We start from the raw sequence: 27,311 nt of genomic DNA, 5'->3' as shown, positions 1-27,311 counted from the left end.
GGTTAGTCAGCCAGAACAGCTTACCGAGGAGGAACAGGAAGTGAGAAATTCAGACAAAAAAATGCAGAAAAAAATACATTTAGAATGGGAATGGAAATGGAAGGAAAAAATAAGTGAACCACCAATGCTCTAGCTTAAAGGAACCAATTTAGAAAATAATAAACAAACCTTTACAACCCCTTTAAGGCAGATAGTACAATTTATTACAAAAAGGAATCAGAGGGCCCTGCTCTTTGGCGGTTACAATCTAAGAATTATTTCTTACCAGGGTGGATAAAAATCGTTGATTTTCAAAAATACATATATATATATATATTTTTTTTTTAGATTTTTTTTTTTTTTTTTTTTTTAATTTAAATTGGTTATTTTTTTGATTAAACCAATTAAGCCCCAGACCATTATGCAGCTTAAAGTGGAGTTCCAACCACAATTAGCATTTTTTAATTGTATGTCTTTTCATCCTGCGTTTTTATAATATAAATCCGGTCACTTACTACGTTACATTCGCAGCCGCTCCACATAGTTTATAAACTATCTTTTTTGAATAACTATGTCCACACCGGTGTCATTTTGCTTGTGGGCATTGTGAAGCCCACAAGCACTTACTTCCTGGAAGTCTTGGATGGGAAGTGATAATTGGGTAGTGCACTGCATCCTGGGAAATGATGACACACATTTCCCAGGAGCATTAGAGGGAGATGTCGGGATCCTAGGTGATTCCAAAGGCAGATTTTGTGGGACTTCATAGCAACAGGCATTTCCAGATGAGTTAAAAAAAAAAAGTATTTTTTCTTTTTTAGGTCTAATGAGCACAATAATTAAAAAAACATTTTTGGGATGGAAACTCCACTTTAAAGACCAGGTCACTTTTTGCGATTCGGCACTGCGTTGCTTTAACTGACAATTGCGCGGTCGTGCGACGTGGCTCCCAAACAAAATTGGCGTCCTTTTTCCCCCCACAAATAGAGCTTTCTTTTGGTGGTATTTGATCACCTCTGCGGTTTTTATATTGTTTGCGCTATAAACAAAAATAGAGCGACAATTTTGAAAAAAAATCAATATTTTTACATTTTGCTGTAATAAATATCCCCCCAAAAAATATACATTTTTTTCCCCCTCCATTTAGGCCGATACGTATTCTACATATTTTTGGTTAAAAAAAATCGCAATAAGCGTTTGGTTTGCCGTAATAGTTTTATTGCATTTTTATTGTGTTTTTTTTTTTTCTAGTAATGGCGGCGATTAGCGATTTTTATTGTGACTCCGACATTATGGCGGACACTTTTGACACTATATTTTGGGATCATTGTCATTTTTACAGCGAACAGTACTATAAAAATGCACTGGTTACTGTAAAAATGACGCTGGCATACACTTGCCTCTCCCTGTTCTTCCTCTCTGTGACCCGATCCCGGGACACTGGCAGCGGCCGGGTCCGATGTTCCCGCTGGGACGGTCACGGCTGGGATCTTAAAGGGGGCGTACATGTACGCCCTTGTGCCCAGCCGTGCAATTTTGTCTACGTATATCGTCGTGCGGCGGTCCTCAAGCGGTTAAATCAGATTTTTTTTTTTTTTTATCAACTTTATTTTAATAAAATGCTTTTGGAGTAAAAATCTATCTTAAGATAGTTTTCTATTTTAAGATGCATTAATACTTTAGTTTATTCAGCATGAAATGGAGCTTAGTTATGTAGCACGAGGCTGTATATTCTGCAATATTTTCAATTTTGGTAAACTTATTCAATGAATCCCAGCTCTGCAAGCTGAGAACATGCACTGCATTGATGCATTCACTCAATTTCACAGTAACTACCAGCAAGAACGAGTCCTTACATTTAAAGAGCACCTGTCATTTCAGATCCATCATGGCAGCTCCAGCGCCTGTTAGCGGACATCCACTCACCTGCTGCCGCCACATCCCTCACCTTGTTGTGTCACTGCTGCATCACCACATGCCCCGTTAAAGTGACTGGGACTGTCGGTGAGTCAATGGCAGGTCAGAGGAGGAGCCGCTGCGGGTCGGAGATGACAGTTGCTCTTTAAAAATGATGATTTGCATCGATCTCGTTTACTAGTGATTTAACTCATGATTTAAATTGCAATTTAAATTGACTTGATTTAAATCAAATCCACTCTTTCTTAAAAAACATTTTTTTTGTATGCTTTTTGAATTGCAGTTCTAGCAGACAACCTGAAATCTAACCCCGGGATCAAGTGGCAATATTTTAGCTCTGAAGAAGGAATTTTTACCGTGTTTCCAGCGCACAAGTTCAGATGTAAAGGAAGCTACGAACACCGCAGCAGGTGAGTGTGACAAATACGATCTGTGCATTAAATCCATAATTTTCTCAGTTTAGAGGTAAAATTAAAGGAGAAATGTGGCTAAAGCTTTTTTAGGTGTACTTCAGCCAGTCCAGGCTGTAAGACGACCCTGACCATATTGTTGGGATCCACTCAGAAGCCTGGACCGACTGGCTCATCTTCTCAACGAGTCACTGAGAGCCTGAGCCAGCCCCATCTCCTCCCCTTCTGAAGACTCCTGGGATGTTATGACCTCATTTGCCTAGGCCAGTGTTTCTCAACTCCAGTCCTCGGGGCGCACCAACAGGTCATGTTTTCAGGCTTTCCATTATTGTGCACAGGTGATTTTATCAGTTTCACTGCCTTAGTAATTACCACAGCAGTTTGATCTGAGGGAAATCCTGAAAACATGACCTGTTGGTGCGCCCCGAGGACTGGAGTTGAGAAACACTGGCCTAGGCAATAAACCAGGAAGAAACCTGAAGAAAATTTAAAGCGGGAGTTCACCCGAATTTTTTTTTTTTAACCTTAGATTGATGCTCATTTTGTGAAGGGGAATCGGGTAGTTATTTTTTAAATCAAAGCAGTACTTACCGTTTTAGAGAGCGATCTTCTCCGCCGCTTACGGGTATGCTCTTCGGGACTGGGCGTTCCTATTTGATTGACAGGCTTCCGACGGTCGCATACATCGCGTCACGAGTAGCCGAAAGAAGCTGAACGTCGGTGCGGCTCTATACGGCGCCTGCGCACCGACGTTCGGCTACTTTCGGAAAATCGTGACGCGATAGATGCGACCGTCGGAAGCCTGTCAATCAAATAGGAACGCCCAGTCCCGCAGCCCATACCCGGAAGCGGCGGAGAAGATCGCTCTCTAAAACGGTAAGTACGGCTTCGATTTAAAAAAAACTAACCGATTCCCCTTGACAAAATGAGCCCTTGACAAAATGAGCATCAATCTAAGGTTAAAAATTAACTTTTCGGGTGAACCTCCACTTTAAAACAAGTAAATATGATAGGAAAGTATATCTATTTACTAATGCTAACAGCATTAGGATTCAAAATAAAGTTCCACTTTAAGCAGCCTGGATCCTCCTCTTCTCGGGTCCCTCTTTGCTGCTCCTTGCCCCTCCCTTCTATTGAGTGCCCCCTCAGCCAGCAGCTTTTCTATGGTGGCACCCGAGCCAAATCGGCTCCGTGTATCCAAAAAAAGGGTCCTGTGCGAGTTTGGTCCAAATGCAATGCAAATTCAGCCACGCAATCTGTATGGCCAAGTTCGCATCGCACAGACATCGCATGTGATTTGTACTGCAGTGCGTTTGCGAATCACATCCGATATCAGAGCGCGCACCAGTGTGAACCGAGCCTGAAGAACGCTGGGCTAGGGCAGTGCTGCATCTGACCAATAATCTCACCAGATCTGGAATTAGATTGGGTGATGTCATTTCTGTGCTACTCATTGTTCTCTTGCTGGAGAGAAAGCTGTACCCAATGACCTGCAGTGCAAGGGTCTCCCTGCTTCTGGATCTGTGCTTCCTCCACCTTACCTGCTTGGTAAGTCAGTTAACGGGGAAGATCAGAAGCCTGCGGCACCCCTAAAGAAGTATCCGATCTAAATAGCCCTGTATGGAAAGAAGAGAGAGGGATTTGAGATCAAAATTCGGGTGGTTGCGAGCTGTGTTGCCAACTTCCTGTAGAACCCCCTCCTTTTTATTTTATTTTTCTTCCCCCTCCACTGCTCTCCCTTGCTAAGCATGATTCTACCACCAATATGAGAAGTTGATGCCTCGGCCGTTCACAGCAGTTCGCTTGACTATCTGTTTATATAGCCAAGCATCAGAGATTAGTTTTCAACACTTTCAACCTCAGACAGACCCCCTTCTCCGATGCCTGAACAAGCACATTAGACACCCCTCTCCTCCATGTTAGACAGGCAGAGAGAGAGGCTGGAGCCCAGGCTCTGAGTGATGCTTGAATGGTTTACACAACGAGCCTTCAAGACACAGATCATTAAAGTTGGCGATTTGTCTTCCACAATGTACATTGCTTGTTCCAGGATAGGTTCAGCTGGGCGTTGTTGGAGAGGCTTGTACAGAGGTCCTTGAGTTTGTTTGGCAGAGACACTTTAGAGACGAGTGGCCGGACAGACTTGATGAAGACATCTTGCTGCTGTTACAGTAATATGTAGAAATTGAGGCAATTTGTGACTTGATGGCGGCTTAGATTGCGGTCTCCGATGACCGTTTTGCAGTGACGGTCTGTGTTGGGGTTCAGGGTCACAGGTTGGCATAGTTTGTGTGGGTAAGGTACTGACACACTTGGAAGTCTTTCCTGCAGGGATGCAAATTTGCACACTGCTAGCGGTGATGTAATGACGTGGCTGTGACATCAAACCACAGCAGAATATTGGTTCCAGTGTAGAGTAAATGCTGCTTAAAGGGGAAACTGGCTCTGCTAAAGGTTTAACTGCCATCAGTGTGAGTTTGTGTTTGTAGTGACGGGCAGCTGCCGCTCTGCTTCCTGCAAGAACTACAAGTCTCAGACTGTCCGACTAGGCAGCAGGTCACTGTGCTGCTGTTTTAAAAAACGTAAAGCTTAAAAGTACTAAACCCTTCTTTTTCTTTTTTTTTTTTTCTTTTTTCTTTTTTAACATTAACCACTTGATTACTGGGCATATGCACCCCCCTTCCTGCCCAGGCCAATTTTCAGCTTTCAGCGCCGTCACTCTTTGAATGACAATTGTGCAGTCATGCAACACTGTACCCATATGACATTTTTATCATTTTTTTTCCCACACAAATGGCGCTTTCTTTTGGTGGTATTTAATCGGCTTTTTTTTTTTGCTTAAACAAAAAGACAGAATTTTTTTTCATAGTTTGCAAAATTCTTTAACAAACAGGTAATTTTTCTCCGTTCAACGATGTGCGCTGATGAGGCTGCACTAAAGGGTAAGGAGCACTGGTTGGGGGCACTGGTGGCCACTGGTTGGGGGCACTGGTGGCCACTGGTTGGGGGCACTGGTGGCCACTGGTTGGGGGCACTGGTGGCCACTGGTTGGGGGCACTGGTGGCCACTGGTTGGGGGCACTGGTGGCCACTGGTTGGGGGCACTGGTGGCCACTGGTTGGGGGCACTGGTGGCCACTGGTTGGGGGCACTGGTGGCCACTGGTTGGGGGCACTGGTGGCCACTGGTGGGTGGCCACTGGTGGGTGGCCACTGGTGGCCACTGGTGGGTGGCCACTGGTGGGTGGCCACTGGTTAGGGGGCACTGGTGGGTGGCCACTGGTTAGGGGGCACTGGTGGGTGGCCACTGGTTAGGGGGCCACTGGTTAGGGGCACTGGTTAGGGGCACTGGTTAGGGGGCCACTGGTTAGGGGCACTGGTGGGTGGCCACTGGTTAGGGGCACTGGTTAGCGGCACTGGGTGGGACCATTGTCCTTTTTACAGAATCCAGTAATCGCCTTGTTTTCTCCTCACGCTTGTCAGTGTGAGGGGGAAAATAAAGTTAATTATGGGCTTCTTTTTACATCGTGATCAGCTGTCATTGGCTGACAGCTGATCACGTGGTAAAGGGCTGGGACCCTAGAGGGAGGACATCCATCTAAGCCCTCCCAGCATTTTAAGCCCACGGTGTAGCCGTCTTTCAGCTATAGCGCGGGCTTCAAGTGGTTAAAATAAGAAACATGTTATACATACTTGCTCTGAGTAATGGTTTTGTACAGAGCAGCCGGATCCTTCTCTTCTCGAGTCCCACGTCGACGCTCTTAGCCCCTCCCTCCTGCCGGGGGTGCCTGCTGTACCCAAGCAGGCTGCGCTTCCGAGCTGCGGCTCTGTGTGTCCATTCGCACATGGAGCCGTGGCTTGGCCCAGCCCCTCTTTCTCCTGATTGGCTCACTGGCTGTGATTGACAGTGGCTCCCGCTGCTAAAAGCCAATCAGGAGTGCAAGCCCCCTGAGAGCCAAGGTTCTCGTGGACAACGCTGGATGGGGGGCTCAGGTAAGTATTGGGGGTACTTTTCATCATGGTACATTTTTGAGGGTACTGCTTAGGCAAAATTGACATTTCTTGATTTTCCCCTTATGGCTACAATCACGTCAAGTATTGATTTTCCCTTTAAAGCGAACTTCACTCTGTCGATCAACATTTACATTTTTAATCCTTTTGCTGCAATGATTATTAAATTAGATGGGAAATTATATAATTTTCTTGTTTTAATTTTTTTTGTTATTTCTTCAGTTTCTTCCTGGTTTCCAGGCCTAGGCAAATGGTGTCATACATCCCATGAGTCTTCAGTTAGGGAGGAGGAGTTTTCTCAGCTAAGCACACCCCCCTGCCTACATGCTTCAGCTAAGAGCAGATAAATTCCAGGAAGTAAATGCCAAAAAATCATCTGCCCTCACTCAAGATGGCTACAGCCAGAAATGTAGGGGAGTGTTTTTCAAAATGATTGCTCAGCATGGAGTCGTGTATGGATGGGGGAGTTTGCTTTGAAATAAAAAATGAATTAAATTGTGTTCTTGGTTTGTGGTTCAGCGTAGTTCTGTTTTAATATGGCAAATCTTCACTTTTTGAGTTCAGTTCCACCTAATGTGATATATTTATTTTTATTATTCTCTGGACATTTTTTTATAATGTTTTCCTATGCATATCAAATTTGCAGAATGCTAACTCCTTCTATTTCTTGCATTAGACCCATCTATGTGTCCACGGTGAGACCGCAGTCCAAGCATATAGTGGTCATTGTGGATCATGGAGCCTCAATCACAGAGACACAGCTGCAGATTGCCAAAGACGCTGCAAACGTCATTCTAAACTCCATCGACGAGCATGATAAGGTGAGTGAAAAAATTCAGCTGAAAAACTTGAAGCCAATTTAGAATAAGAACAAAGATCTTTAAACTGTAAGACCCCTTTCACACCAAGGAGTTTTTCAGGCGGTACAACTCTAAAAACAGCGCTGCTATACCGCCTGAAAAACTCCTTCACTGCCTACTCAATGTGAAAGCCCGAGGCGATGCGCTGGCGGGAGAGAAAAAAATCTCCTGTTGGCATCTTTGGAGCGGTGAGAGGAGCCGTATGTATACTGCTCCTTCACCACTCCTTCCCATTTAAAACAATGGGAAACCGCGGCAATACCGCCCGCAATGCAACTCTGCAGAGGCGCATTGTGGGCGGTATTGACCCTTTATCGGCCGCTAGCGGGGGTTAATACCACACCGCTAGCGGCAATCCCGGCGGTATATCGCCGCTATTTTTAGCGGCACTATACCGCCACCGCGGCTCCCGCTCCAATGTGAAGGGGGCCTTAATCTTTTTTTGAAAATATGTTATACGCTCAATTTTCAAAGTTTTAACACAAGGATTAGGACATTTTAGTCCTGTGACTGTACCCTGGTGTCGGCTTTCTACATAAATACATCTCCTCATTGGACAGAATGCCAATCAAAAGCCATAATGGAAAAGCGGCTTTCCTCATGGAACCTGATGAAGAGGAGGGGCCTGGAGCACCGGCAGGGGACCCCAGAAGAAGAGGCTAGGGGCTGCTCTGTGCAAAATTATTGCACAGAGCAGCACTGAAAAATGGCCTGGTAATGAAGGGTTATATACAGGCTGGTACTCAAGTGGTTAACCAGTTCCCTACCTTCTATCTAAAATGAGAAAATGGGGGGAATTTTTTTTTTTTGGGGGGGTGTTGTGTAGTTGTAATTTTGCCCAATGTGCACTGTGAACTATACTTGACCACTTACCTTTTTATAAACTGTTTAATTTAATGGGCCCATCAGGCAGCACATTTTAAGTGAGGCATTAGAGTGGTACAATAGGAAAACATAAGGAATGAAGTTTCGTTTTTTATAATTGAGCGGCAGAAGTTCTGCAAGACGGAAAGCATGTTTTAATCATTTTGGGAGCTCAGTCAAGTAAAATAGTTGCTAAATAAATAGCAGAAAAAATATTTGGGGATAGATTCACTATTTGGCAAGAGAACGTGGAGCGTCCGACATCTGTACTCTGAATTTATTCTAGAAATAATACAGAGAGTCTCCAAAAATATTCCTCTGGCAATTGGGTGTAAAGAACAATCACAGGCTGCAAGATAAATGTTTTTACAGGGCCGTCCAAGCAGTCGCAAGCCTGTTCCGTCAGATCTTAAAGTGCATCTGTAGCATATAAAGCAAGATCGCTCTGCTGTGGATCGATGAAATCATGATTTTCATTTAATGGAGATTTAATATTTTTTATTGTATTTATAGAGTTTTTTTTTTTGCTTTGTGTCTTTTTTGCTTTGTGTTGTCTTTTTTGCTCTGTGTCGTCTTTTTTGCTCTGTGTCGTCTTTTTTGCTCTGTGTCGTCTTTTTTGCTCTGTGTCGTCTTTTTTGCTCTGTGTCGTCTTTTTTGCTCTGTGTCGTCTTTTTTGCTCTGTGTCGTCTTTTTTGCTCTGTGTCGTCTTTTTTGCTCTGTGTCGTTTTTTTTTTTTCCCGCTTTCTTTTTTTTCCGCTATGTCTTATTTTTCACTTTCGATCTTAAAGGGGTTGTAAAGACAATAATATGTTCCTCTTAAATTAAAGTCTGACAGTAGCTGATAAAGTAAAAAGTAATGTTTTGCATTATAACTAGTTTGATACCTGTTGATATTGAGCTGTTTTATTCACCTCCAGCACTCCTGAATCGTTGGTCTCACTGACTTCCTGGTTTGCGGTGCGCATTCATTCTTGCTACATAACGGCCTAATGGGAACTACAGTTCCCATTAGGCTTAGCCTCCATGCCTATGAGGGATAAGAGAGCATCTTCACGCAGGGCTGTAGTCATAGGGAGGGGGTGAGCACATTCTGCTTTCCACCATGCAAAACGGCTCAGATGCTGGTGGAAAGCAAGAAGAGGAGAGACAGGAAATGGCATTTTCAAACCTGGATTACTATATTTTGGAGGTCAAAAGGAAAAACGAGGTAAGTGATATTTAAATGCTCTAGCTTACAGCAATCAATTGATCTAATAAAAAACGAACCTTTAGTGTTCCTTTAATGCTTTAGAAGAATATTAATTGTTTTTGTCCTCCTCACCTTGACTGCATTATTAATGATGGGTAATCTTTAACATGGGAATCATTTTGCCTCTCCAGATTTCTGTCCTGACTGTGGCCGACGTGGTGAGGACCTGCTCCCTGGATCAGTGCTATAAGACATTTCTGTCCCCGGCCACCAGTGAGACCAAAAGAGAGATGGCCAGCTTCCTGGCCGGTACAAAGTCCTCGGACAGCCCCACTCAGCACGCCCACAGCTTCCAGAAAGCTTTCCAACTCATCAAAAGCACCAACAATGGCACAAGGATTCAGCCAAGTAAGATGAATTTGTATTTATTTTTCCTAGTTTTGGCTAGAGTGGAGATTGCTACAAATTAATTTTTATTTTTTTGCTGTTTGTGTGCCTTTTGGGCAGATTTCTCCTCACTACCTGTCCCCGAGACACAACAAAATGTAATAGTGAGTCACTCTCCAAAGTGAGTAAACGTTGCTACTTTTGGCTTCAATACTTAGTCACTGATCCAGAGTAAAGCTGGCCATGGATAGGTTTACTACCCTTAAACGTTCAGGAATCCAGGTTTCTAGATCCATAGTTGATTAAATGTCTATGCCTCTTTTCCCATCGATCAAATGCAAAACACAGACGTGGGCGACATTGTCAGTGGGAGTGATGGGCTGAATGGCTCTTGACATCTAATGTAAAGGGGAGGGGATGCGCTGGACATCTAATCTTAGATACAATAGGTACAATGTAATAGTGTCACTCGTCCCCAAAAAGTATCAGAATGTCTGCCACATTATGGCAGTCCCACTATAAGTTGCTAGTTGGGTACAGCGTTGCATGACCGTACAATTATCAGTTCAACTAACAGAGTGCCGTATCGCAAAAAAATGGCCTGGTTATGATGGGTAGTAAATAATCTGGAGGTCAAGTGGTTAAAACCAGAACTTTTTTTTTTTTATTCTGGGCACCATTTTCCCTCTGCATGGGCCAGTGCTGCCCCGTTTTGCCGCTTTCCCACTGGCTGCCCTTTTCCAGGCTTGTATGACACCCGGCATATTCAGCTCATTTCCCCTGAGCCCAGACTTTCCTGGACACAACCTTGTGGAGATTAAGAGATTTTACAATCGAGAAAACACACAAATATCTCCTAACAAAGACCGAGCCTGCTCACTATTGATGCCTCCCAGCAAGCTGCCTCTTGTGTAGCTGGGGTGAGAGCCGGAAAGGTTTGCAGCTCCGACCACCTGTGAGAAATTTATACCTTGCAGAAAAATAATCTTCCATCGGTTTGTCAGACTGACAACAAGTTTATAAAAGTCTGCATGCGGCCGATTCCTGATGTGGTGTGTGCAGAAAGGTACACAGGATCCTGAGTTGGCACACAATGAAAGCAGATTGGAATTTATTACTTCCCTGTGGTTGCATCAGGAGCAGGTCTGAGCAGAATTTTAAAAGTGGCTTTAAAGTGACAGGCCAATTTTTTTGATTAGAATTGAAAACGTTAAACTACCTGACTGCTTCTTGCATCTCTTATACACTGCAGTGGAGAGATCTGCACTTAGTGGAGTTCCACCCAGAAAAATTTTGGACAAAAAATCCTAAAAAAAAAAAAGATTTTTTTTTTTATACACTCACCCGAAATACCTGTTGCTATGCGGAATTCCTTAATCTGCCTCTTCCGTAACCGCGGCCCATCTTCTTCTTCGCCCTCTTATAGTGAATGGGGTGCGCTTCTTTCTGGGAACTGTGTGTAATTCCAGCGAGCAGCCGCCCATTCACAAGTCGGCACGAGACTTGTGCAGTAGGAAACGGGCAGTGAAGCCGTAAGGCTTCACTGTCTGTTTCCCTTAGTGTGGATGGTGGCGCGGGACCTGCACCGATCGAGGCAATCCCGCGGGAGTGGGCGTTCCCAAGCACTGCCTGTGATTGAAAGGCTTCCGAACGGCGCATACTGCGCGTCACAGGTTGCCGACAGAACCCAAACGTCGGTGCGCAGGCGCCGTATAGAGCCGCACCGACGTTCGTGTTTTTTCGGCAACCTGTGACGTTCAGTACGCGCCGCTCGGAAGCCTGTCAATCACAGGCAGTGCTTGGGAACGCCCACTCCCGCGGGATTGCCGTGAGGTGAAAATTAAGAGGTATGTGCTGAAAAAAAAACACCGGCATTCTGTCGGTAGGATGGCGCGACTCTGTGTGATGTCAGAATTTTTTTTGAGGGTGAACCTCCACTTTAAAAAATAAGATAAAAATTGCGGGTTGAATCCCACTTTAACCATTTCAGCCCCAGACCATTTTGCTGGTCAATGACCGGGCCACTTTATGCGATTCGGCACTGCGTCGCTTTAACTGACTATTGCGCGGTTGTGCGACGTGGCTCCCAATCAAAATTGGCGTCCTTTTCTCCCCACAAATAGAGCTTTCTTTTGGTGGTATTTGATCACCTCTGCGTTTTTTGTTTTTTTTTTGCGCTATAAACAAAAATGGAGCGTCAATTTTGGAAAAAAAATACCGTATTTATCGGGGTATTGCGCGCACCCCCAACCTGGAAGGGAAATTTCAGGAAAAAAATAAAAAATACTTGGTTTGAATGCCCCTCATTGGTGTCTTGCCCAGGCGTCCGTCTGCGGCCTCGGTGGTGTCCTCCCGCACTGTCTGAGTCGAATCCCCGCGCTGTTTTTGAACGCCGCCGCCAACATATACCGAGCTCAGTACACTCGGGCACGCTCGGCTTCTCACGCATAAAGGCTAGGAGGCGTCAGAGTGTGACCGCGAGCGAAGCCGAGCCTGGCCGAATATACCCGAGTGTACTGCGCTCGGTATATGTCTGCGGCGCAGTTCAAACTCAGCGCGGGTATCAGCGTATATCGTGCACCCATGATTTTCCCCTTATTTTAAGGGGAAAAAAGTGTGCGGTATACGCCGATAAATACGGTATATTTTTTACCATTTCCCTGCGACATCAGACTGCTGCTGGAAATGCCAGGAGGAACGGGGGCATATTGTGCCATATTTTTTGGACCTGCCCCAAAACGGAACAATTCTGGTCAGACGTCAAACACGCCGCCCAAAAATGTACAGAACGCCGAATCCCAGATGACCCCGCACTGCGTGATCTATTTTAAAATGGTTGAGTATTTGCGCAGACGTGGGCTTTAACACAGTATAGAGGAATAAAATCTACCAGTCACATTCGTCTGCGTGAATTGACCGTTGCAGGAAAACTTTGCTGCTTTCTGTTACTTTACCTGAAAGAACGGATGTGACAAGCCAAAGGCAAAACCTCATTGTTCATTCGGCAGATCTGTTATGTTATATCCTGAATTTCTGCTGCGTTTTGGCACGGAACACAAAACGGGAACACGCCAACTCTTTTCCATTTTCAACTGTTTTCGTTTTAGGAAGTAAAAAAAGAAAAAAAAATCCATATTTGGCAAGAGGTTTTGTTACAGTATATAAATGCTCACGGTAATTGATGGTTATTTGGATGAACATCGCGCTTTCCTTTCAGTCTTATTTTACTCGTTAAACTCCTCATTTGAGTGATTTATTGTGTGTCACATTTTCTGTTATGGAAATTTTACATATATATGTTTTTTTCGGTAAACACAAGGAAACTTTTGTAAAGGTTGCTTGCCTTTTATAAAGGGAGCATGTGAAGGTATTGCTATGGGGGCTGCTGTTTGCAAGCCTCGTTTGCAACTCCCCTTAGTTAATTCGCAGCCCTGGAGCCAGCATGCAGCCAGTGAAGTGCCAGGACCTGCATGCTTGTTTCAGGTCATTGACTCAATAGGCAATGATGGATGATATCCTTGAATGCAGAACAAGCCATCATGTGAGGATGGAAATATAACGTTGCTCAGTGCAGAGTTTTTTTTTTTTTTTAATATTTTTTTTTATTGATAGAAATAGACAGTACAATAAGAGTGAATCAACTCTTTAAAGAAGTATCAATACAGAGTGATAACTTGGGTAATATAACAAATGATGCATCATAGAGAGCACAAGCATTTCAATTGTCTATTAATAGAGAAAAAGAAAAGACAAGAGGGGAGAGAAAAAAAAAAAGGATGGTGCTCAGTGCAGAGTTGAAGTAGATCTAAACCCAAGAACTAAAATCTCACATATACTTAAAGCAGAGTTCCACCCAAAACGGAAAGCTTTGCTTGTTTGCACCCTCCACTGCCACATTTGACACTTTTTTAGCGGATGGAGCATGCGCTAACGTCCGCGACCATCCGCGTCTGTCAGGATCTGCTTTTGCGGACGGAAGAAAACCCTATTTTTCTTCCGTCCGGCGGAACGGATCGGATGCAGACGGACAGACGGTCCACCTGCATCCGATTCCCCATAGGGGAGAGCGGAGGAGAGACAGGGCGGTCTCTGCACTGTGTGCGGGGACCGCCCTATCCGCCAACAGCTCAGCGGGGATTACGGATGATCCCCGCTGAGCTTTTGCGGACACACGGAGCGGACACAAAAACGGTCCGCTCCGTGTGAAAGGACCCTTACTAGAGATGCCGGAGCTTGCCCCCAAAGCCAATTGAACAATCGGGTCGGGTGAGAACATCGCCGGATCTCTGGACAGACAAGTTTCCTTTATATTAAGTCAGCAGGTACAGTATTTGTAGCTTCTGACTTAAATTTTTTTTGGGGGAGCCTGGAGCTCTTTGAAAATTACATTAACATTTTTTTACTATATTTTCATTAAAATATTACCTGGTGATCCTCCTGTGAAGGTCCTTTTTTAGACACTTCCTGTTATTGGGTAACTGTCTGTCACATAGACTCTTGATGGAGACTTCAATTGGATGTTTCAACGCAAATTAAGCATACATGGTCCACTGTTGCCTTCAGGAAACATTTCATGAGAAATGCCATGTAGCCATCACTGGAGTGCATGTAGAAAGGAAATGACTGCAAAGAGACACTGGAGACCAGCAGCAATGAGATGAAACAAAGGATGAATAAAAAATCCAGAGATGTGCCCACCTAAGCCATTCATTCCATTGGTCTTCTGTCCCCGACAACGGCATCTCAACTGTGGGCACCTGGCTATGACACCTAGCATCTTCACAGCCTGGTGCCCACTGTGCATGCGCGAGCCGTGCTGCTCATTGTGAATGGTCCTGCAGTCTTCTTAGACATGTCTGGGGGGGGGGGGGGGGCGGAACTTCCGCTGGGATCACCTAGGGAAGTGGGAACAGGTACCTGTTAAAACCAATTCCCTTTTTTTATAAGTGATCACATTCCCTCTGTGTTCAGCTGCATAAGTGCTGGGGGAGGAGAAGCAGTACACTGATCTTCCCAGTGAGTGGCTGTGAAGGCGGGCATGCCAGGATGAGTCTAATCATTGGAGGAGAGCAGGAGGAATTCCCAGCATAGCTAGAGAACTGACCACAGTGTGTTCTCCAGTTTAGTGTGGTTAGTTTATAGTATGAAAGCAGAGGGACTGGCAGGAAAACCAGGGATTTTACACAGAGGAAGCAATACAAAGAGGACAGGAGACTTCATACAAGTACATGGTTACAGCAGGCGCATATCAGGAATATGAAATGTTGGGGTAACAAACACTTTAAAGGCCTAGATGTGTTTCTAGGTCCTCAAAATACAAATGGCTACCAATGTGTGTAACATCTTAAAGCTAAAATGCAATAATTATCCTAAAACACCAATATCATTTTTTTTTTTTAAACACAACGGAACTTTAAATGAGAGTGCATAATGTGAACCTATCTGGTATAGGTTGCAATTTTTGCACATTAGCCTCTCAATTGCACTGATTGCAGGTGATTTTTTTTATTTTTTATTTTTTTTGTGATTTATTTAAATGTTTTTTTTTTTTTTTTTGCCGAAAAAAGCCGAACGTCGGTGCGGCTCTATACGGCGCATGCGCACCGACGTTCGGCTTTTTCCGGCATCTCGTGACGCGATGGATGCGTCGTTCGGATGCCTGCCAATCAATTAGGAACGCCCACCGCCTGCATCGTACCCGGAAGTGGCGGTGGGAACGAATAATGGAAACGATACGTACGGAGGTATTTTTTAAATAAAACAACCCGATTCTAACTGTAATTTATTTGCTAAATGCGATGTCAACATTTTATTTTTAGGGGAACCACCGCTTTAAATAAGTATTATGATTCCAACGTGAAAAAATTGGGTTTAATTTCTATGCTTCTGTTTATTTCTCTAGATACAGATATGGTGATTATATACTTGTCGGCTGGTATAACTTCCAGGGATTCCTCAGAAGAAGACAAGAAATCTACGCTGAGGGCGATTAGTGAGGAAAACGGCCAACTGAATAATTCGGTCATGGTTCTCACCTATGCCATCATGAACGGTAAGCAATGGGGTCTGAAGACTTGGTCACATCTATACAATTAAAGCCTCACTTCAGGAACGAGAAAAAATAAAAAATTGCAATGGGGCCTCCCTGCACTGCAAGGGTCAAATACTCATTAAGGCTGGCAAGACCCTCTTTATGGTTGGCGACTGGTCCGCCGAAGGCTCGTCACCAGGGTACTCCAGCTGGCGGTTGTATTCTGATGTCACCACATACAATGCAGAACCAATAGTCCTGCATTGAACATGGGGGTGGCAAGGACCTGTCCACAACCCAGAGCATCAGAGATAAGAAGAGAGCACTGGGGTGCTGCCAGGGCGAGGAATGAGGCAAGCAGAACAGCGTATTCCTCTACACCAGTGGTCTCCAAGCTGCGGCCCTTTGCCTGCCTTTATCTGGCCCTTGGGTCACTACTCCCAATGATACAACACACTATTCTGCCAACTGACACCAGCAACGAAGCACAAAATCTCCCACTGACACCAATAATGGGACACTATTTCTCCCACTGATACTAATGATGGGACATTATTGCTTTCCAATGAAACTGATAATGGGGTATTCCTCCCCTCTCAACTATACCAATGAAGAGGCATTGTTCCTTGCAATAAAACCAATGACGGGGCACTATTCCTCCCATGGTAAATCTGGCTCCTTACTGCTCCGAATGGACAGTCAGTGATCACTGACTCTGTCCATTTCACATAACTGAAACATTGTAACCTGTGTTTACAAATGTTTCAGTTTATGAATGAAGAGGAGTGGCTGTCTTCTCTCCTTTCATTTTCAGCGCAGCTGATGCTGCTGAGAAAGGGACTGGGGAACTTGAGTCCCCAGTCCCTTTCCCTGTCTCAAAGGGGAGATGTCAGAGGTCTGTTAAGACCCCTAATATCTCACCAAAGTCCCCCAACAGGGCTGAAAGAAAGAATAAAAAAAATAAAGAATAAAAAAACAAAAGAAAAAAAAGATTATTGTAGAAAAAAAAGAAAATAAAAAACACACTGACACGGTCCACCCCCCCCCCCCCTTAAAAAAAAAAAAAGAAAGCATTATAAATAAAAAATTTAAAACAAATTGTTAAAGATTAAAAAAATAAACTGACACATGTGCCGCTGTCACATGAGATTAAAAAAAAGTATCGGTATTCGGTATCGGCGAGTCTTAAAAAAAAAATGGTATCAGGACAACCCTAGCTATAACCCTCCCTTGCTCTATCCAAAATGGAAAATAAAGTGTTGCCTATAGTTCTACTTTAAGCACAAATTTCTGATAATTTTATGGAGAGGACTAAGAAGATGCAACCATGCCAATGCTGCAGCAGAAAACATATATCACAGTGAGGAATGTTTGTGTTCCAGGATGATAGGACAGTCAAAATTAGAAGCCACGCCCCCCACAGTTGCGGAATGCTGGCCTCCCTCATACCGGAAGCAATGCGGCTGCTTTCTGGGGGCCATACACTAATTTGCATCTCAAACCAGTCCGCCCCATAAGACTGGCGCTACACTAAGTGTAGTGCAAGCTGGCGGGGACTCTTGCCGTGCTGCCCCCCTGAAAAAGTCCTTGTTGGCCTAGGCCAGGATACAGCGTTGCCCCCACGGATGTCATTTTGGAACAGCGTGGCTGTGTCCATACAGCCATGTGTCCCAATAGACATTTATGGAACTGTGCCAGCACAGGGATGCACTGAAAACCTGTGTATCCCCTTGCTGGCAAAACACAGCCCTGCCCAGGGCATGCATGTGGATCGCCCCATGTGAATGGGGCCTTACTGCCAGGTCAAAATAAAGACAGACAAAAGAGACTGATAAAATGAGACAAAAAAAGTTTGTTTTGAAATATAGATTTGTTTTAAATAAGAATTGTTCCATCCTGCTTTATAGCCACCAATCATTAAAGGGGTGGTTCCACCTAAAACTCATTTCTAGCAATATATTCGTAAGACCCGTTACACTGCGGGTAGGCTGGCTTCTTTTTTTTTTTCCCCGTACATACCGAGATCTCGGGGGTCTCGTCCCTAGGCGGTGGGCGTTCCTATTTGATTGACGTTCCTCGGACGGGCGCATACGTGACGTCACGACTTTCCGAAAGAAGCCGAACGTCGCCGCGCAGGCGCCGTATAGAGTCGGCTCTATACGGCACCTGCGCGGCGACGTTCGGCTTCTTTCGGAAAGTCGTGACGTCACGTATGCGCCCGTCCGAGGAACGTCAATCAAATAGGAACGCCCACCGCCTAGGGACGAGACCCCCGAGATCTCGGTATGTACGGGGAAAAAAAAAAAGACACTGCGGGTAGGCTGGCTTAACGGGTCTTACGAATATATTGCTAGAAATGAGTTTTAGGTGGAACCACCCCTTTAACACCATTGATTTACACAGTCCCCTCTTTAATCTCTTGATAATGAAATGGTTAAAGTTCCAAGGTTTGCAGATTGTGCGCTCTCATGTCATTACATCCTGCTGCTGATCCTAGTACATTGTTTACATTTATCCTGCATGGTGATTGGGCAGGAAGCTTAAACAGAGCAGAGTCTACTTTTGCCTTCAAATGTTTCAAACAGTCTGGGACATTTATTATTATTGCCTCTGAGATCAAAGTCCTTTCAGGAGTAGGAAAAGAGCGGATTCGCACAGGGCCACCTTTAGGACAGACTTGGGAAGTTTGGGAGGGAATAGAATAAAGGCTACTGATGGCAATACATGTACAGTACTGCATAAAGCAGGGGTCTCCAAACTTTTCAAGCAAAGGGCCAGTTTACTGTCCTTCAGACTTCAGGGGGGCCGGATTCTGACCAGTGGGGGTAAAAAATGCCTCAGGCCAAGCATCAGTGAGAATAAACACGGCCTCAGTGTTGGTGGTCAGTAGGAGCAGGAATAGTGCTCCATCATTGGTGGTAGTGTAAGAAATCGTGCCCCTAAGAGGTCAAATGGTATTACTTATGATTTGACATATACTATAGACTGCCATGACTTCGAATTATATTGGATGATAGTTTGGAGTATATAGTATAAGTATAATTATTAGACCTCCGATGGATCGATTTACAAAAACAGGGGTTTGTTCCTTTAATTTTGTTTTTTATACCTCTGACTATAGAGTAATCCCTTCATTGGAACCTAAGTATTGTTAGAATGTAATGTACTATTAATATATGAATTTCTATATCCCAATGTATTGATATTTATCTAATGTATAACATCTGATGTACCATCTACTTTTCATAATAAAATTAAACTTGATTGAAAAAAAAAGAAAAGAAATCGTGCCCTGTTGTGTCATTGGGAGGAATAGTGCCCCAAGAGCCAGATGAAGACTAGCAAAGGGCCACATTCGGCCCTCGGGCCGCAGTTTGGAGACCCCTAGTATAAATCATCAAATGTATCCTGAAGCCTCCCATAGACTTCATAGGGGGGGGTTTGCTTGATTTGTCTAAAGGAAGGAGATGGTCGTTCCATTTTTATGTCCTGAAACAAGGAACTTTACTTTGCTGTTCACTTTTTTGGGCATAGCTTTCAAAGGACCAGTACTCTGGTGCCCATCCAGCAACCCGGGGCTGTATGCGGCCCTGTCACTTAGGCCCCGTTTCACCCTTGTGCGACTTGGGACTGCAAAGTCGCATGACGAGTCTTACCCCATGATTTCCAATGATTGCCATTTATATCTGTGCGACTTCAAAGTAGTCCCTGTACTTACTTTGGTCCGACTTTAATGCGAGTTGAGGTCCATAGACCTCGAGTTTACACGCACATTCCCTGAAATGGTGGCAAAATCGCGGCTGTGAAATTGCAGCAAAATCACGCGACTTTCTAGTGTGAATGGGGCCTTATTGTGATGTCCCCAGAGCCTCTGCCCAGTAGTCTTTGTTTTCTCTACCTACTCAAGCCAGTGAAGGAACCTATCCTTTAAACTGGAATCCAGTAGTTAAATGGTTTGGTTTATTTCTTTTACATGCTTATTTTTTCTATCCTTCTCTATTTATGTATATAATGGTCCAAATTGGCACAAGTAATTTTTATGGGGGCTCTATAAAGTACAAATTTTAAGGCATTGATGTATTAAGGGGCTGTAATGGCAGTGATTTTTTTTTAGCAGTCTTGTGTGATGTGCACCTCCAATCTATGGATGTCTCCTTGAAACATCTCCTCAGTCTCCAACAACTCCTATATCATGTTTGGTCATGCATGATCTGACCATCTCCTGTAGCATATATGCAGTCTCAGTGTTTTCTATAGTATTGAATTCCTAAGTGTGCGCAGCCTATTGCATTAGGGTGTGCACCCCAAAGCTCAAACCCACGCCATCAATCACTCACTGTGTTCATTTGAACGAAAGGGGTCAGTAAATAACATGTTTACTGTCCTCATCCCCCTGTGTGTGCCCACAGTAGCTGCCCATGGGAAAGGAGAAAAACCGGCTGCACTGCGGGGGAGGGAGAGTCAGGGCAGTAGAGGGAATCTGTGCTGTATAGGGTGGTTAGGGTGTGCCTGGGCACACCTGCCACACCCTGTGCACACGCCTATGATTGCATTAACTTATTATGTGAGGTCCGTTGTCTGATGGGGGCTGCACTTAAGGCCCCCTAAGTAGATAAGTTGACCAAAACTGAATTAGTCCTTGTCTTGATTTGCCCTTTGAGTATTTGGTACTTGCCACCTAAATAACTAATCTGAACTCATTTACCATCCTCATACCCCATCTAGAAGGAGTCACGGGACTCAAAGAGCTTGCCTTCCTTCGGGACCTTGCAGAACAGAATTCTGTCAAGTACGGCGTATCTGATCGGAACAGCCTACCTGTCACTAAAGGAAGCATGATGGTCCTCAACCAGCTCAGCAACCTGGAGACCACCGTGGGGAGGTTTTACACCAACCTGCCAAACCGCATGATCGATGAGGCCGTTTTCAGCCTGCCATACTCAGATGAGATGGGCGATGGTAAGTTCCATTTTATAATCCAAGTAAGAAGCTGGACTAAAGCTATTGGTATTGGTTGTAAGGTCTTCTATGTGGATAGTAAAGTGCATTCAAGCAAAGGGGGAAAAAATTGAATGCAAAGTCAATCAAATGCACCCTATTATCCTGTAACCCTCTCTAGAAATGTGACAGCTTTTTTTTTTTTTTTTTGTTTGTTTGTTTTTTGCTACAATTGCCATATTTTTTATTTATTTTTTGTGAAAGCAGAATAAAGTTGTTGTGGAATATTAGGACTATGAATCCGATGGTGCCTAGTCCGACCGTGTGTACAGCAAGCCATCGGACTTTTGTGCAAAGTGCAAATACGCATGCTCAGAACCAATGTTAAAATCAACCAACAATAGCAGAAGTTAACCAAAGGGTGGCGGTAAAGAGCAGAAAAACCACGTGATGTTGGGAAAGTTTTAGAAAAGTTCGCAGAAAAGTCCGAGCGTGTGTATGCTATGGGTGTGACCGGACAACTCCCTTCGGACAAAAATCCAAGGGAAAGTTTGTTGGATGTCCGACCGTGTGTACGAGGCTTTAGGCTGGGATGCCATTAAAGTTCATGTGTGTGTAACGTCAGGTGTCCTAATACTTTGGACAATATATTGGATATGGGTAGGGTGGATAGGGTTCGGATGGTTTGGCCCTGAGGAAGAGGGTACCACTTTTGAAACGCGTAAGCAAGTTAGGATCCTGGTGGTGTCCTAAGTTTGGGAGTGGATCAAGCAACCTTGAAGCAGACACTTTGATATGATGTGTCTATCATATGGTTTGTGAGTAGATTTTTTTGTGGATTATTATTAAATGGTGTACCGGGGAGGGGATAATGCGCTAGGTTGGTGCTCCCTCTCTTGTCTGTGTTTTTGTACTGTTAGCAGGGCTTCTCCAGTCCTGAGAAGACAGCAAAGCATGGTGTGTCCCTGATCCATGCCACAGCATATCAAATAAGCCGTCGGCTTCAAGGTTGCTCGATCCACTCTGGGTACTCCAGAACTTGGAAGAATACCACCAGGATCCTAACTGGCTTCCGTGTTTCGAGGGTGCTACCCTCTTCCTCAAACCTTCTGAGCTCTTAGTACAGCATAATATATACAACTGGTCATGGCATGAGAACTCTTTGCTCCTCCCATCGTTGGGGTTGGCCACATCTCCTCGGGGTCATGTGACTTTAATTGTTGAAGCAGATGTGATGGAAGAACTGGTACCAGACTATCGCTCATGCGCAGGAGGTGTTTGGTTTTAACTTCAATTTCAAACCGCAAGGACTGCGTTCTATCAAAAAAAAAAAAAAAAGTTGACATGCCGATTATGTTGATTGAATGTGTTTTTATATTTATATTCCATTTTTTTTTTTTTTTGAGAATGTTTGCCTAATATTTTCCATTGCATTGTGTCTTTTAGGTTTAATCATGACGGTCAGCAAGCCGTGTTATTTTGGGAACTTGCTCCTGGGAATCGTGGGCGTCGACGTTAATCTCGCGTACATCCTTGAGGACGTTACCTACTACCAGGACTCCCTGGCCTCGTACACATTCCTCATCGATAACAAAGGTATCTTTGTAACAACGCCACGGCACATTCCATCCAGTCGTCGTAACCTTAAGAGACTCAGATTTTTTGTTTTGCTTTTTTTTTCGTTTCTTCCACTTATTACGTCTTCATCTCACAATAAATAAAGCTCTGCAGAGACTGTCAGGGTATCCTGAACTGGTCTGGCTTGCTGCAGATTTTGGCTTCTGAACAGATAAACATTAAGTGGCTCTAAAAAAAAAAAAAAAAAAATTTGATTCCCTTCGAAGATCAAATAACAGAGGGACCAACCTGCAAGGTAAACAACTTTGTAAGACTTGGCACATTAAAAATTATTTTACAACCTTGGCAACGAATGCAGCCAGACAGTTTAGAACACGGGGTGGTTCTGTACGTGGAATTCTGTGGCTCTCTTAACCGCGATGTTAAGTGTTTAGATGGGTGAGGGGGTTCCTTTTAACCGCTTCAATACAGGGCATTTTCACCCCCTTCCTGCCCAGTCCAATTTTTAGTTTTCAGCGCTGTCGCATTTTGAATGACAATTGCGCGGTCGTACAACACTGTACCCAAATTAATGGGGGTTTTTTCTTCCCTCCACAAATAGAGCTTTCTTTTGGTGGTATTCGATCACCTCTGCGGTTCTTCTTTTTTGCGCTATAAACAAAAGAGTGACAAGTTTGAAAAAAAACACAACTTTTTGCTATAATATCACAATCTAAAAAAATAAAATAATAATTTCTTCGTTTAGGCTGATATGTATTCTTCATATTTTTGGTAAAAAAAAAAAAAAATCGTAATAAGCGTGTATTGGTTGGTTTGCGCAAAAGTTATAGCGTCTAAAAAATAGGGGATAGATTTATGGCGCTTTTTTTTTTTTTTACTAGTAATGTCGGCGTTCAGCGATTTTTTTTTTTGGGACCAATCACATTTTTACAGTGATCAGTGCTATAAAAACTGATTACTGTGTAAATGTCACTGGCAGGAAAGGGGGTTAACACTAGGGTGCGATCAAGGGGTTAATTGTGTGTCCTAGGGAGTGATTCTAACGGTAGGGGGCGGGGACTCGCAAGGGGAGGTGACCGATCAGTGTTCTTCTGTACTGGGAAAACACCATCGTTCTCTCACCTGACAGGATGTGGATCTGTGTGTTTACACACACAGATCCACGGTCCTGCTATGTTAAGGGCAATCGCGGGTGCCCGGCAGATATCGCGGACGCCGGGCACGCACATCGGCTCCCGAGCGGCGTGCTCCCCCTAAACGGCCAGGAAGCCCAGAATGTGACGTCACCCATCCAGGATGGGAGATCCCTCCTGCGGACGTCATTTTCACTGGGCGGGACGGGAAGTGGTAAAGCTGAAGTTTGATCTGCTTATATTTTGCCTTCTAGGGTTCCTCCCTCTCCCCTACAGTCATATGCTAATGACCTTTTTATATCCTTTCTGATTTCATTACATTTGTTTTGGACCTAATGATATATTCATTGGGTTTCTTTGCTTCGCTATGCAATGCAGGTAGATCATAGCTAGTGGGAGGAGCTGGCAGGGTGCTTTACATTGATTCCTGAAAACATCACAGCACCCCAAGTCGGTACTTTCTTCAATAGTCATCAGCTGTGATTCAAGCAATAGACTGGGAGGAGTTATGTAAATATTAAAATGTCTTGACGGGTGGGTGTCAGTTGGGAGGAGTGTATGTTCTTAGGCAGGCAGTATTTGCATGCAGACCACCCTAGGTAACACCCACATGTTATGCTGAGCTTCCCTGATCCGATCTAACGAATAAAAGGGACAGGCCAGGGGCAGTAGGTCTGGGGAGAAAGGGCTAGAAGATGCTGGTCATCCTGATGCCAGGAAATGAGGTTGCTCAATTTTCTTTTTTTTTCTGCATCTTCTAATTCAGCTCTCCTCTGGGGGAGATCGCTTACTAGTGCTGTCCAGCCAGGTGGAAATCTCCCTTTTGTATGGTGGATTTCTAACTTAGCCCTAAAAAACTGGAAATTGTTCTATCCTTTGGAAGGTGGTATCGGTGGACGCAAACTTGAGTGGTTGGGACAGGATACACCCCTCCCTGACAATCCAGGGAACCTGGTCCCCATAAGAGCCTATGCTCCACGCGGCCTATTGGCACAGAGAGGCTGCATATTTGCGTGCGGCCAGCACCAAGGGGTTAATGTATGGCTAGCTTAAAGCTTCGTACACACAATGAGAATATTGGACGAATGAGCGTCTTTTTTTTTTTTTTTTTTTTCTTTTTGCATGCCCGTGACAATGAGGTTAAAGTTGCGAAAAATGTGTGGTATTGTAATGTATTCTTTCATCTCCGGGCATGTGTGGTCTTGCTCTTTTAATTTTTTGTGCCAAATACATATAATCGTATGTTCTGGTATTATACGAGAATTTTCTTTTCATGTTTTGTCTTTTCGGATTATTTTGCATGAACTGTTGTGATCAGCTCTTGAAGGCTGTGTACTAATGATCATGATTATTGTACGATCGCTTCGAAAGCGGTATTTTGCATCTGATTTTCTGATCGAATGTCCTAGGCTTTTAGGGCCAGATTCACAAAAGAGATGCGACGGCGTATCTCCTGATACGCCATCGTATCTCTGAGATACGATTGTCGTATCTATGCGACTGATTCATAGAATCAGTTACGCATAGATAGCCCTAAGATCCGACAGGTGTAAGTGTGTTACACCGTTGGATCTTAGGCTGCAATTCTAGGCCGGCCGCTAGGTGGCGATTCCATTGCGGTCGGCGTAGAATATGCAAATGACTAGTTACGCCGATTCACGAACGTTCGCTTTGCCCGTCGATATAAATTTACGTCGTTTCCGTAAAGATGCGTCACGTAAAACTAAGCATGCCCTCTAGGTGGTCTAACCAATGTTTAGTATGGCCGTCGTTCCCGCGTCGAATTTTTAAATTTCACGTCGTTTGCCTAAGTCGTCCGTGAATGGCACTGGACGCCATTTACGTTAACGTCGAAACCAATGACGTCCTTGCGACGTCCTTTAGCGCAATGCACGTCGGGAAATTTTAGGGACGGAGCATGCGCAGTACATTCGGCGTGGGAACGCACCTAATTTAAATGGTCCCCGCCCCATTTGAATTAGGCGGGCTTGCGCCAGGCGGATTTAATCTACGCCGCCGCAAGTTTACAGGTAAGTACTTTGTGAATCAAGCACTTGCGCTGTAAACTTGCGGCGGTGTAACGTAAATGGGATATGTTACGCCGCCGCAGCGTAACGCAAATGTCTGTGAATCTGGCCCTTAGTGTCTGTGTGTGCCTGCAGTTTTAGGTTCTTTTCCTGGATAATCTTCTACAATTGTTGGTATACAGACCCGTGCATGTAACGCTGTGTTTTGGCACCCTCTAGTGTTGAAATCATCATACTGACACGCATACAGGTAGATTTACTATACGGCTGTAGTTTGATGACACCTGACCATCACATCTACAACTATAGGACCAAATAATTGAGTTCAGGTATTTCTTGTGAAAGGTGCTGTTAATACATATAAAGACATGTTGAACAATTGTGTGTTCCAACTATGAGGCAGCAGGTTTTGAAGGCCCTTTTTTGTTCCACCACCTCCATAAAGATATCTTTTGACATGGAGGTCAAGCGCCCTGAATAGAGCCCTTACCTGAACCCTGTTAAAAACGTAATAGTGGAAGGCTGATTGCAGGCTAGGTTTTCTAGTCTTAAAGCGGTTTTCTTGCTGGTTCTTGCCAAGAAAACCGTGCGTGTGTACGAGGCTTTAACATCCAGTACTTTAACCTGACAACTGATGTTTAGATTGAACAAGCTTGGACTCCCACAAACACTTCAACCTATTGTAGCATTTGAAAGGCGGTTCCCCCATAGATATCAATGATTGATAGGCTATAGTTTCCCTATATTAATAATGCATTATAAGGCTTGTTAGAGTTCCCCCTTAGTGATTAATGCCTGTATCCTAAAATGTATTTAAAATGTATCCTTGAGTTTCTAGGAGAAGCCAGGAACCTTGGCTATATTATTCTGTCAAAGAACATAAACATTAGATAAGCTGCAGTAGGAACCAAGATCAGTCTGGTGCCCGGAATACAGACTGTTACATAGTTAGTCAGGTTGAAAAAAGACACAAGTCCATCCAGTTCAACCACAAAAAATAAACAAACAAAATAAAAAACACAGTACAATCCTATACACCCAACTCCATACCCACAGTTGATCCAGAGGAAGGCAAAAAAAAACAGCAGAGCATGATCCAATTTGCTACAGCAGGTGAAAAAATTCCTTCCTGATCCCCCGAGAGGCAATCGGATTTACCCCGGATCAACTTTACCTACAAATCTTAGTACTCAGTTATATTCTGTACATTTAGGAAAGTATCCAGGCCTTTCTTAAAGCAATCTACTGAGCTGGCCAGAACCACCTCTGGAGGGAGTCTGTTCCACATTTTCACAGCTCTTACTGTGAAAAAAAACTTTCCGTATTTGGAGGTGAAATCTCTTTTCCTCTAGATGTAGAGAGTGCCCCCTTGTCCTCAGTGTTGACCGTAAAGTGAATAACTCAACACCAAGTTCACTATATGGACCCCTTATATATTTGTACATGTTGATCATATCCCCCCTAATTCTCCTCTTCTCCAGAGTGAATAGATTTAGTTCTTCTAATCTTTCCTCATAGCTGAGCTCCTCCATGCCTCTTATCAGTTTGGTTGCCCTTCTCTGCACTTTCTCCAGTTCTCCGATTTCCTTTTTGAGAACTGGGGCCCAAAACTGAACTGCATATTCCAGATGAGGTCTTACTAATGATTTGTACAGGGGCAAAATTATATCTCTGTCTCTGGAGTCCATACCTCTCTTAATACAAGAAAGTTATATTTTACACACGATGTATAATTGTATACATGTTTAAATGTATAATTGTGACGAATATTACTTGTATAACCTAATAACTTAGATATGATTGGCTGGGACAAGGGCGTTCCTTTCTTGTATGATTTGATTATGAACATGTACGCATTAGAATATAAAGCTAGTGTGGACATACCATGTGTGCGTATGGATGTTTTTCACTGCCAATGCATTGGGGACTTTCCATACATCCAGAGTGTCCATAAAACCCAGGTCTAGTTGAACCAGCAACCTAACGGCAT

General features: G+C 44.0%; 1 protein-coding gene across 1 annotated transcript in view; it reads left to right on the top strand.

Annotated features, from left to right (window-relative positions):
• The window catches only part of CACHD1 (cache domain containing 1), a 194,454-nt gene that overhangs the window by 114,365 nt on the left and 52,778 nt on the right, over positions 1-27,311 (top strand). The window contains exons 5-10 of the mRNA XM_040360771.1: positions 2,180-2,306; positions 6,991-7,135; positions 9,419-9,635; positions 15,517-15,666; positions 20,371-20,604; positions 22,030-22,179. Coding sequence (XP_040216705.1) covers positions 2,180-2,306; positions 6,991-7,135; positions 9,419-9,635; positions 15,517-15,666; positions 20,371-20,604; positions 22,030-22,179 — 1,023 coding nt within the window. The remainder of the gene's footprint in view (positions 1-2,179; positions 2,307-6,990; positions 7,136-9,418; positions 9,636-15,516; positions 15,667-20,370; positions 20,605-22,029; positions 22,180-27,311) is intronic.

The sequence above is a fragment of the Rana temporaria genome, chromosome 7 (genome assembly GCF_905171775.1).
Source record: "Rana temporaria chromosome 7, aRanTem1.1, whole genome shotgun sequence".
Classification (NCBI taxonomy): Eukaryota; Metazoa; Chordata; class Amphibia; order Anura; family Ranidae; genus Rana; species Rana temporaria.
The sequence above is the reverse complement of the archived record's forward strand: the minus strand, read 5'-3'. Positions and strand labels throughout refer to the sequence as shown.